Source organism: Trichechus manatus, unplaced genomic scaffold, assembly GCF_000243295.1.
Source record: "Trichechus manatus latirostris isolate Lorelei unplaced genomic scaffold, TriManLat1.0 scaffold00027, whole genome shotgun sequence".
Lineage (NCBI taxonomy): Eukaryota > Metazoa > Chordata > Mammalia > Sirenia > Trichechidae > Trichechus > Trichechus manatus.
In genome coordinates, this window is record NW_004443963.1 from 17,999,163 (window position 1) to 18,011,712 (window position 12,550).

The window sequence follows — 12,550 nt, forward strand, 5'->3', positions numbered from 1 at the left end:
CCAGATGCTACTCACCAAAGTAGGATGTAGAACATTTTCTTTATAAACTATGTTATGCCAATTGAGCTAGATGTCCCCCAAGACCATCATCCCCAGCCCTCAGCTTAGTAACTCAGTCCCTCAGGGGTTTAGATGTATCTATCTATGAAGCTTCTGTGACTTTGCCTTGGTCAAGTTGTGCTGACTTCCCCAGTATTGTGTACTGTCTTACCCTTCACCAAAGTTACCACTTATCTATTGTCTAGTTAGTTTTTTTCCTCCCCATCCCTCCCCTCCCTCGTAACCATCAAAGATCATTTCTTTCTGTGTGTAAACCTTTTATGAATTTTTGTAATAGTGATCTCACACAGTATTTGTCCTTTTGTGATTGACTTATTTCACTCAGCATAATGCCCTCCAGATCCATCCATGTTGGGAGATGCTTCACAGATTCATCATTGTTCTTGAGTAGTATTCCATTGTGTGTATGTACCATAGTTTGTTTATCCATTCATCCGTTGATGGGCACTTAGGTTGTTTCCATCTTTTTGTTATTGCAAATGATGCTGCAATGAACATGGGTGTGCATGTCTATTCGTGTGATGGCTCTTGTTTCTCTAGGATATATGCCTAGGAGTGGGATTGCTGGATAGTATGGTATTTCTATTTCTAGCTTTTTAAAGAAGTGCCATATCATTTTCCAAAATGGTTGCACCATTTTGCATTCCTACCAGCAGTGCATAAGAGTTCCAGTCTGCCCGCAGCCTCTCCAACATTTGTTATTTTCTGTTTTTTTGATTCGTGCCAGTAATGTCAGGGTGAGATGGTATCTCATTGTAGTTTTGATTTGCATTTCTCTAATAACTAGTGATCTCGAGCATTTCCTCATGAGTCTGTTAGCTGCCTGACTGTCTTCTTTGGTGAAGTGTCTGTTCATATCCATTGCCCATTTTTTAATTGGATTATTTGTCTTTTTGTTGTAGAGGTGTTGGATTTTCCTATAGAGTTTAGAAATTAGAACTTCGTCAAATTTGTCATAGCCAATTTTTTTTTCCTAGTCTGTGGCTTCTCTTTTTACTCTTTTGGTGACGTCTTTTGATGAGCATAATTTAATTTTTAGAAGATCCCAGTTATCTAGCTTATCTTCTGGTGTTTGTGTATTGTTAATTATGGTTTGTATCTTATTTATGCCATATATTAGGGCCTGTAGCATTGACCCTGTTTTTTCTTCCATGGTCTTTATAGTTTTGGGGATTATATTTAGGTCTTTGATCCATTTTGAATTAGTTTTTGTGTATGGTGTGAGATATGGGTCCCGTTTAATTTTTTTTTTACAGATGAACATCCAGTTTTTCCAGCACCATTTGTTAAAAATATTGTCTTTTGCCCATTTAATGGACTTTGGGCCTTTGTCAAAGATCAGGTGACTGTAGGTGGATGGATTTACATCTGGGTTCTTGATTCTGTTTCTTTGGTCAATATGTTTGTCGTTGTACCAGTACCGGGCTGTTCTGACTACGGTAGCTGTATAGTGCGGTGTACACTACCTGAGGTCAGGTGGTGCGAGGCCTCCTGCTTTGTTCTTCTTCCGTAATGCTTTACTTGTCCAGGCCTCTTTCCTTTCCATATAAAGTTAATGATTAGTTTTTCTATCTCGTTAAAGAATGCTATTGGTGTTTGGATAGGGATTGCATTGTATTTGTAGATTGCTTTGGGTAAAATTGACATTTTCACAATGTTGAGTCTACCCATCCATGAGCATATTATCTTTTTCCTTTTATGTAGATCTGTTTTGGTTTCTTGCAGTAGTGTTTTGTAGTTTTCTTTGTATAGGTCTTTTATGTCCCTGGTTAGATTTATTCTTGAGTATTTTATTTTTTTAGGGCTATTGTAAATGGTATTGCTTTCCTGATTTCCTTTTTGTTGTTCTCTTTGTTGATGTATAGGAATGCAACTGATTTTTGTATGTTCATCTTGTAGCCTGCTACTCTGCTGAATCTTGTGGAGTCTTTTGGGTTCTCTAAATATAGTATCATATCATCCACAAATAGGGATAGTTTTACTTCTTCCTTACCAATTTGGATGCCCTTTATTTCTTTTTCTTGCCTTATTACTCTAGCTAGGACTTCCAGCACAATGTTAAATAGGAGTGGAGACAAAAGGCTTCCTTATCTTGTTTCTGTTTTCAGGGGGAATGTTTTCATCCACTCTCCATTGAGAATGATGTTGGCTGTTGGTTTTGTATAGATACCTTTTACTATATTGAGGAATTTCCCTTCTATTCCTACTTTATTGACAGTTGTCAGGAATGGGGGTGTTGGGCTTGATTAAATGCCTTTTCTGTGTTGATTGAGATGATTCTGTGATTCTTTTGTTTTATTTATGTGGTGGATACGTTCACTGATTTTCTGATGTTGAACCATCCTTGCATACCTAGTATGAACCCCACTTGGGCGTGATGTATTATTATTTTTTTATATGATGCTGAATTCTATTTTTTTTAAAAGGCTGTGAGTGAAGATTCAGCATGCAGTGAGGCAGAGAGCAGTCCAAAGAGTTTTATAATAACATCTCTTTTACTTTCTGCTCAGGGGTTGTTGTTGTTAGGTGCCATTTGGTCAGTTCCAACTCATAGTGACCCTATGTACAACAGAACAAAACACTGCCTGGTCCTTTTTCATCCTCAGAATCATTGTTATGCTTGAGCCCATTGTTGTAGCTACTGTGTCAATCCATCTCATTGAGGGTCTTCCTCTTTTTCGATGACTCTCTACGTTACTAATATTTACTAATATTACTCAGGGCATATTAGGTAAAAAACAGAAACAAAAAATATCACTAAATCAGTTGCCATCAAGTCAATTCTGACTCATGGCAACTTCATGATGTCTCAGAGTAGTACAGTGCTCCATATGGTTTTCAATGGTTGATTTTTTGGAAGTAGTTCCCTAGGATTTTCTTCCAAGACACCTCTGAGTGGACTAGAACCACCAATGTTTTTGTTAGCAGCCGAGCGTGTTACCTGTTTACACTACCCAGCGACTCCAAATATTAGGTAATCAGCAGATAATGCATGGATTCTCAGTGCTTTGTTGGCAAGGAGAAGTTTTTTCCCCAAATCCCAAAGAACAGGAGGCCCTTGGGCCTGTTATAATAGGGACTGACAAAGAGAGAGGCTTTCTCTATTGAACTTCCACATAACAAACCCTGGCCCCAGCTTCCAAAGGACGAGGTCACCTGACCCTGTTTTTATAGTCTAGATCAGGGGTGGGCAAACTTCATCTGTAAAGGGCCAGGTAGTAAGTATTTTAGGCTTTGCAGGACATATGTCTCTGTGTCAACTACTTAACTCTGCCATTATAAGCAGGAAAGCATCCCTAGACAATACATAAATCAATAAGTGTGACTGTGTTCCAATAAAACTTTATTTATGGACACTAAAATTTGAATTTTGCATAATTTTCACGTGTCGCAAAATATTATTTTTCCTTGGATTTTTTTTTTAACCATTCAAAAATGTAAAAACCATCTTTAGCTTGCAGGCCCTACAAAAATAAGAGGCAAACTGCATTTGGCCTCGGGATTGTAGTTTGCTGATCCCTGACATATATGATTGACAGTGATGCTAGCCAATGACAAATTCTCCTTTCTGACTTGGACATAGCGCCATTGCAAAAGAGTCATCATGTGTGAGCTTCCAGAATGGGAGCAGGAGATAAGAGACTCTGTCAGAAGTTTTCCCCTTCCTTGTTCCTTGTGATAGCCTGGATAAATGGTCTTTGGGGATGCAGTTCCATCGGCTGGTATATGGTGATCCTGATGTACTAATGACAGCTTATCTGGCCCATCCTTGGTCACAGCAATTCCAAGAGTCCCTGGCTACATGCATCCTGTGTTCTAGGAACTTCCCAGCTCACTGCCTCACGTGCTTGCTATGAGGTTTAAATAAGATGCCAGTTGCCGTTGAGTTGATTCCGATTCATGGTGACCCCGTGTGTATCAGAGTAGAACTGTGCTCCATAGGGTTTTCAGTGGCTGAATTTTTGGAAGTAGATGGTGAGGCCTTTCTTCCAAGGCATCTCTGGGTGGATTTGAACTGCCAACCTCTCTGTTAGCAGCTGAGCATGTTAACCAATGCACCACCCAGAGACTCCTTAAATGAGACAATACATGTATTTTATTAGACAGCTCTTGGCAAACAAACACTCAAGAAATGGTGGTGACTGTTACTGTGGTGTCCTGGCACACAGCAGGCACTCAGTATATGCCCTCAATTCTGCTCTTTAATTCCCTGCTCAACTCAGAGGCCCCAGTTCTGAAGACCATGGGAGGCTTCAGAAGGGAGGGACAGAGGGCAGGGAGCTGGATGCTCGGGATGACTCCTCCGAAGCCAAGTGCTGGCCCGAGGTGGGGCCAAGACGCTGGGAGGGTGCTGCAGCCTCTGAGGACCCTGACTGTTTTTCTCCTCCAGGCCGGGGGTCTGGGGAGGCTTTGCCTGCCAAGGAAATGGATCGATTGGGTTGCAACTCATCTGTTTCCCCATCTGTACCTCTCAAAGGTGCCCAGGGATCTAATCAGCTTGAAATGACCACCTGTGTGGCCATACTGAGCAGGTGGTGACTGGACATGTGGAGAAATGTGGGATGGGCTGTGTAGGGGTTTGACAATCCAGCCATGGCTCAGATGAGAAGTCTGTTGTCTGAATCTCGTCTCGGTTCTGGACGCACGGTGTTGCTTGGACGGTCTCTATCTACCCCTCTCTGGCTTCCGGTATCCTGTCTATACAGTGCAGGATAAGGACCTCAGTGGGTGTTGCTCTGAGACAAAGGTCATCCTGGCAGGAGTGTGGTTGGGCCTCAGATGCCAGCTGTGACTTCCTGGTGGGAGGCAGTGAGAGCCATTGAAGACCCCCTGCCTTCGTGCAGCTGACGCTGCAGCCCCCACTTGCTCTATGACCCAGGCCCCGTATTACCCTCTTGGGACCCCATCCTCTCTCATATCGCCCCAGAACCCTGGAGCTTTGCTCCGGAGCCTTGCATCTCACAGTCTCTCCAATGCTTTGTTATGAATGGTGGAAACGCCAGGCCGTGGCAGTGCTCAGCTCGGAGAACTTGATTCCCTCTGAACCTTCTACCCTATGTCACATGGTCTTTAACTTCAAGGCGGCCTGCTGCCTTTGATCCCTGAGACCAGTGGGGAGCATGTCAGGCGCCACGGGCAGCGATGCCAGCTCTGGCCTGACTTCAGAGCCTTGTAGACTCTTGGAAGGGGCCCAACTTCTGCCCATCTGGGATTTCCCTGAGCGCCTCAGGGCAGGGGCTAAGGCCATCCATCTCTGAATGTCCAAAGCTGAGCACTCCAGAAATGAAGGCCAGTCCGCTTGCCCTCTTGAGGAGCTTAGTGCAGGAGGTGAGTTGGATAAGCAACAGAAGCAGTGTGGTGCCATGGTTACGGGCACCGCTTCAGTCAGACAGTCTGGGCTACTTACTGCCACTGTGACCTTGGGCGAGTCATTTCACCTCTCCAAGCCTGTTTGTTTCCTCCTCTGTCCCCCGTGGATTGCGGTAAGAGCCAAGGGCATGTCCATAGGGTGCCTGGCAGAGAGTAATCGTGGTTACTACCAAGTTCATTGCTATGACACATGCTAGACCAGGTGGCTAGGGTGCACTTCCAAGGAGGAGGCTGAAAGGTGCATCAAGGGAATCTTCAAGAAAAGGTGACAAATGAACTGGGCTGTGAAGGATGAATAGGAGTTTGCTTAGTAGATAAGTTAGTGAGGGAAAGGTGACCCAAGTGGAGGGAAAAGCACATGCAAGAAGTTCAGTGCATGCAAAGGCCAGTGGGAGATAAGACCCGAAGAGGTCATTGAGAGCAGAGTCTAGGAGGCCTTGGATGTTAGGCTAAGGAAGGTGATGGGGAACCATGGAAAGTTTTTGAAGCAAGAGAGAGAGAGAGTAGCATAATCAGAGTTGTGCTTTGAGTAGATTAATCTAAATAACAACAAAAAACTCAGACTTGTTACCATCAAGTAGATTCCAACTCATAGCGACTCTATAGGACAGAGTAGAACTGCCCCGTAGGGTTTCCAAGGAGCGGCTATTGGATTCAAACTGCCGACCTTTTGGTTAGCAGCTGAATGCTTAACCACTGCGCAACCAGGGCTCCACAGATTAATGTAGCAGTGGCAAAGTAGCTTGGGGTCAAGAAGAACAGGCTCTAGGTTCAAATCCCAACTCTGCCATTTCCCAGCTGGTGACCTTGGGCAAATCCTGTTCCTTTTTGTGTCTCAGTTTCCTTCATTTGTAAATGGGACTTACAGTAGGGCTGTGAGGATTAAGTGCAAAAAGATAGAATTAGTGCCTGGTTATTGCGTGGGGCAGATTGGAAGGGCAGAGGCCAGAGCTGGGAAGCCAGAGAGGTGGCTGGCAGTAGATACGGAGCCTGGGCTGAGGTCCAGGCCGAGGGGAGGGAGGAGGAAGCTGTGGTCAGGGACAGGCCATCACTGTGAAAAGCACTGCTTTCAGTGTCCACCAGGCTTAGTGTGAACTCAACTCCGATACTTCCCAGCCTTGTGAGCCTGGAAGAGGCCCCTAATTTTCTCAAGACTCAGTTTTCCTCATCTGTAAAATGGACCTGCAATCTCCAATGCTGAGGGCCATGGTGAGGAAGGGATGGAGGTTCCAAGCTCCCGAGAGACACCTGCTAAGCGCGCTTTTAGCTTAGAACTGGCAGGAAGAGCAGAGGGAGCAGAGAAGGCCGCTGGAAGGAGAGTGACAGGGAGGGGGAAGGCGGGGAGGATGGGGACATTCACTGGTAATTAGAATGTTTGAACTTCCAAAAAGTTAATTAATGATGAAGCTACTGCCAGAGCGATGCTCAGGCTAGAAGGCGGCCCTGGCTCTGACTGAAATTAATTACAGGCTGTAGGGGGAGAGTGGCAGTGGGGTAGGGGGCAGGGAGGAGCAGGGCTGGAGGGGAAGGTATGAGGGGAGGTGGGAGGGAAGGCAACATCCTAAGGTGAGCAATGGCCCTGGGACCAGGAGGGAAGAGATTGCCATGGAAACCAGGTCAGTCTCCTGGCAGGCGAAAGAGGTGCTCACCTCCCACCCTCTCGGGCTGAGAATTTGACTGGTGTGGCTACATCCAAGCTTAGAGCCAGGGCTTTGGAATTGAGGGGTGAGGGTTTTCCTCTGGAGGCAGTCAAGGACCATTGGATATCAGAACAGGCGGGCACTGTAGAGATTTACTTGCTCACTCAGTAAGCATTTATTGAGCACCTACTAGATGCCTGTCAGTGTGAGAGCTGTGAATGCATAATCCCTGTCCTCATGGAGGGTAGGTTCTAGCAGTCGATGAAAACAGTGAGCATATCAACACCATGGTTTCAGAGTGTGATGCGTGCTAAGAGATGGTAAGCCGGAGAGCTGGTGCTGGAGGTGGAAGCCAGTAGAGAGCTTGGTTGCGGAGCTTCTCAGAGGAGGTGATAATGAAGCTAAAGGGTCAGAGGGAGGAGCCCTAGTGGGTCTTGGGAAGAGGCTTCAGGTGAGGGAACAGCACCCTCAAGGGCCCTGAGGTGGAGTGTGCCTGGCGTTTCTGAGACCAGCAGGGCGGCCAGTAAGCTGGAGCGGAGTGAGCCGGGGTAAGTGTGGGAAGAGATGAGGTCAGGGCATGGGGGGCACAGGCAGGGCCTTGCACTCCATGGTGAGGGCTTGGAAGTTTATTCTGAAGGAGACAGAGAGCCACAGCACGGCTTTGAGCAGGGGAGGGGTGTGCTCACTGCTGCTGCAGGGAAGGCGGACCAGAGTGGACTCAGTGGGACCAGTGAGGAGGCTCCTGGTCCTTCCGTGGGGACACCGAGGCTCCGAGACAGGAACGGCTTGCCTGAGATCCCCAGAGCCGGTCAATGCTGGGACTGGAGTTCAAATGCAGGTCCCCTGACTCACAGGCAGCACCTTTCCTGCCCACTGCTTTTTCAGTGCCGGAGGCTACTTACTTCCCTGTTTCCTGTCACTCAGTTTCTGGGAGGAGGACAGGAATGGGGTTAGGGATGGTGGTATATGGCAGACTCCATCAGCCTCTCTCCTCTTAGAGAAGGAGAAAGCCTCCTGGCTCTAGTCATCACCTCCAGGGTCAGCCAGGCTTCCTGGTCTGGAAGTTCACCCCTGAATCTGACTTCAGTCCTTCCTGCTGTGTGTGGCTTAAGTCCATTTTACCTTGGACGGGCCTCTTTTCAACCAGGCACAGATTTTCTGAGACCCAACAATTTGGTCAAAGTGGGAGAAGCAGTTTGGGAGAGTCAAGTAGGCCTCAGCCTTCTCATCGGTACAGAGACAGCGGGGGCTGTGAGTGACGTGGCCTGAGGTGCTTTCGGGCTCTGATACCCCCCACCTTTCTACGACTCTAGGTGGATTGGGAGTGTTGGGGCTGTGTTCAAAGTCATTCAAAGACTGTGCAGGAGGCTGCCCAGGAAGGGAGCGAGGGGAGAAGGAGGGGTTAGGTGGAGGAGTCTCTTGGAGGGGTGTTTAATAAGGAGGTGCTTTCAGTCGGGGTGAGGGGAACAGGGAGCAGCCTGGACTGGGGAGCAAGAGAGAGCGTGGAGGGAGCCCACTCATCACTCTAAACAAGTGCCCAGAGGCCCTGCCCACGGCCGCATTAGGAAATGGTCTCCAGAGCTCCGTGGCTACAGGAGACTTTCTGTGTGGGAGGCCCAGGGAGGCCGAGCCCCACCCTGCTTGGAGCAGGGCCTAGGTGGGCCTAGGTGTGACCATTCCGAAGCCCAGTGGTGAACTCTAGCCCCAGCAGCGGGCACAAGGGGAAGGCCAGGGCGGCCAGCCAATATCACCCATGCTGGACTGGCCCTCCACAGGCTCCTGACTCAGGCCTGGGACAGAGAAGGCTGGGCAGAGAGGGAGGGGCGTGGCAGAGGAGAGAGAGAGAGCGGAGAAGGGAGGCAGGGACAGTCAGAGGGTGGTGGTCAGAGGTGGAGGAGGCAGGGCCAGTAGACAGTCCGGCTACCAGCCGGGATGAGGGAGCTTCCGCGCTGGGGTGGGGGAGGAGAGGTCTTGGCAGGTGGCTGCTCCATGGAGCTTTGGACCTGGGGTGGGTTTGGCTTCAAAGTCTTTGAAAACCTGAGCATGACCCATTCAGGGAAGGCCCCTGGAGGGAGGAGGAACAAGGAATGGGGGTATGGGTGTGTTTGCAGTGGGTGGGGCTATTACAGTTTGGGGTGTACCTACCCCCCACGGCCCTCTGACTGTTTTGTCCTTGACCTGGTGTGCACATGGTTTGAGTGTGTCAGCATGCTGGTGATCCTGCTGAACTGCGTGACGCTGGGCATGTACCAGCCCTGCGATGACATGGACTGCCTGTCGGACCGCTGCAAGATCCTGCAGGTGAGGCCTGCCCTGCCCTGCCCACTTTATCCCACCCCTCCTCCTCCTGGGGCCTCTGGCCTAGTCCAGACCCCCATCTTCTCCCACTCTGACCCCACCACCAGCATTCTCCAGATCCCCCAAGCCTCAGGCTTGCCCATCCCTCCCCTGCCAGTAAAGCACAGTTGATCCTGGCTCTGTGCTGCTCAAAACCTTTGTTCAGCTCCCAGGTTCTTGGAACGAAGCCCCAGCTCCATAGCTCGCCTTTCCATGCCCTCTAGGAACTGGCCTCTGGTGTCCCTCTTGCTCTCAGCTTCCTCTAACCTTGGAACCTGCCATGACCCCATGGGGGCCTAACCTTTGTACCTACCATGACTTCGTGCCGGGCTCATGTTCCCATAGGCTCCTTTGATCCTGACAACCCTGTGCTGCAGTGTTATACCCATTTTACAGATGTGCAAACTCACAAATCCCTTTCTTGGGAAAGCTAGGTTCCTTCAGGGAGGAATTGCCTGCTGCTGCCTCCTGTGTTGTCATGAACTCAGCAAGGCTGGGCCTCTGAATCCCCCGGGGCGTTTGTTAAGAACCCAGACCCCTGGCCCCAGCCCGGACCTGCAGAATCAGAACCTCTGAGGCAGGTAACTGACTCCTCAGTCAGCCCCAAGGCCCCGGGCCGAGTGAGAACCGTTAGCCTTCTCTGGGTACTAGGCCGGCTTCCCAGGAGGTGATGAGCTCACTGAGGACACGGCTGTGTGTCATTCATCTCTGTGTCCTGAACACCCAGCAGAGGGCCTGGCACCCAGTAGGTACTCAGTGCCCACTGCTGAACTGAATTGACTGTAGCCCTCACTGACCCTGGAAAGAGGAATTTGACCCAGGCCCTGCTCTCAGGGGATATACACTCACATGCACCCAGGGTTAGGGACACGTTTGGGCCCTCCTTGAGAAGGCCTCTTCCACGTGGGCTTTGGAGTCAAACAGACCTGAACCTGCCACTTGCCTCCTATGTGACCTGGGACAAATCGCTTAACCTCTCTGAATCCCAGTATCCTCATCTATAAAATGGGGCTACTTATGGAGTCATTGAGACAATTAAAAGAGAGAATGCAGGTTGAGTGTCTAGCCCAGTGCTTGGCACTTATTAGGTGCTCAGTATATGGGAGAGCCCCTTTGTTCCCCCATCCAGGGCCCCTGTCATTACACCTGGACATAGGGAACAAACAGAATGGACTGTGTGGCCTTGGGCAAGTTTGTTCCCTTCTCTGGGCCTCAGTCTCCTCATCTGTGGAATGAGTGCATCGGACCAGGATCTCCGAGGTTCTCTTCCTGCCGACGAGAGGGAGTTTCCGAGTCCTTTCCAGGCTTCTTGCCCAATGCCCATGTCCCTACCCCACCTCATGGCTCTGACCCTTGGGTCCTGCTCTGAACCTCACACTATCCCTTTCCTTTTGCCTTCTTCCTGCCCCTTCCTGCAGGTCTTTGATGACTTCATCTTCATCTTCTTTGCCATGGAGATGGTGCTCAAGATGGTGGCCCTGGGCATTTTTGGCAAGAAGTGCTACCTTGGGGACACGTGGAACCGCCTGGATTTCTTCATTGTCATGGCAGGGTAGGTGGTGCACATCAGACAAGTCTCAGCCTTTGGTGCACTCCAGACATCGTTTAAATAATCCGTGGGCTTCTTGGTGACAATGACCAAGCTGTGTGGTAGTGTGTGGGGCCGTCTGGACCACTGGGGTGGGAGAAATGATGCCCCTTTACTATATGGTCTGGACAGATAGACATTCTTTCCTTTCCTCTTTGGTAGTTCATGTGCCCTCCTGCACTGTCAGCTGATAATGGGTCTGTTTTACACTAACTGTATGACCTTAGGAAAGTCACTTAACCTCTCTAAGCCTCAGCGTCCTCATCTGTAAAATGGGGATAATAATAGTACCTGCATCAAAATGAGCACCCAATAAATGTTAGTTGTTATTATCAAATGAGATACTGGTTGCTGTCAAGTCAGCTCTGACTCATGGTGACCGCATGTGTGTCAGAGGAGAACCGTGCTCCATAGGGTTTTCTTTTCCTTTTTTTGACCTTTTTTTTAAAGTTAATTAATTTTCTTTTGTTGTTGTTGAGAATATACACAGAAAAACATACACCAATTCAACCATTTCTACATGTACATTTCAGTGACATCGATTACATTCTTCGAGTTGTGCAACCATTCTTACCCTCCTTTTCTGAGTTGTTCCTCCCCCATTAACGTAAACTGACTATTCCCTAAGATTCCTATCTAATCTTTCGAGTTGCTGTTGTCACTTTGATCTCATATAGATAGTTCTTAAAAGAGCATAATGTTCAAGGCAGACATTTTTTACTAGTTAAGTTAAACTATTGTTTGGGCATAGGGTTGTCAATGCTGCTTTTTCAGAAGTAGATTGCCAGACCTTTCTTCTGAGGTGCCTCTGGGTGGACTTGAACTTTCAACCTTTCGGTTAACAGCGGAGTATGATAACTGTTTGCCCCATTCAGGGCCTCTACGGATACTCGTTAGCTTTCTTAAGTCTTTCTTGATTCCTGAAGTAACCTGTGTCAAGGTATCATTATCAAAAAGTTAAAAAAGAAAATGAACCTTGAACAAATCTAGAATGAGCAAACATATCACAGATTCATTCACCTCATTAATGACAAATCAGCAGAATTAGGACAAAAACGCATTGGAGAAAGAAAGGGGACTATAATAGCTAGGTTGGAATCAAGACTGGTTAATGACCTGCAGGGTAATAAACTATAACCTTTGGGGTTATCTTTTGTATTGGACAGAATTCTCCACCAGACAGAAGTCTACATGTTAACATGTAATTTCACATGTCTGGACCTTTAATTAATAGTAAACAGCAAATCAAATAGAGGTACACTCCCCTAGATAATTAAATAATCCTAAAATGGATCTGTTAAATAATGCTCCAAAATAGCAGGAGAAAATTGGGGTGCAGAACTCAAATTCTAGTAAAAAGTCCAGACTTAATGGTTTGACTGAGACTGGAGAGACCCTGGAAGACATGGCCCCTGGACTCTCTGTTAGCCCACAACTAAAACCATTCCCAAGGCCACCTCTTCAGACAAAGATTAGACTGGACTATGGGACATAAAATGATACTCGTGAAGAGTGTGCTTCTTAGCTCAAGTAGATACATGAGACTAAATGGGCA

At 47.9% G+C, this 12,550-nt stretch overlaps 1 protein-coding gene across 1 annotated transcript in view; it reads left to right on the plus strand.

Annotated features, from left to right (window-relative positions):
- CACNA1I (calcium voltage-gated channel subunit alpha1 I) overlaps positions 1-12,550 on the plus strand; it is a 122,565-nt gene that overhangs the window by 17,798 nt on the left and 92,217 nt on the right. Inside the window, exons 2-3 of the mRNA XM_004373878.1 lie at positions 9,260-9,371; positions 10,826-10,959. Coding sequence (XP_004373935.1) covers positions 9,260-9,371; positions 10,826-10,959 — 246 coding nt within the window. The remainder of the gene's footprint in view (positions 1-9,259; positions 9,372-10,825; positions 10,960-12,550) is intronic.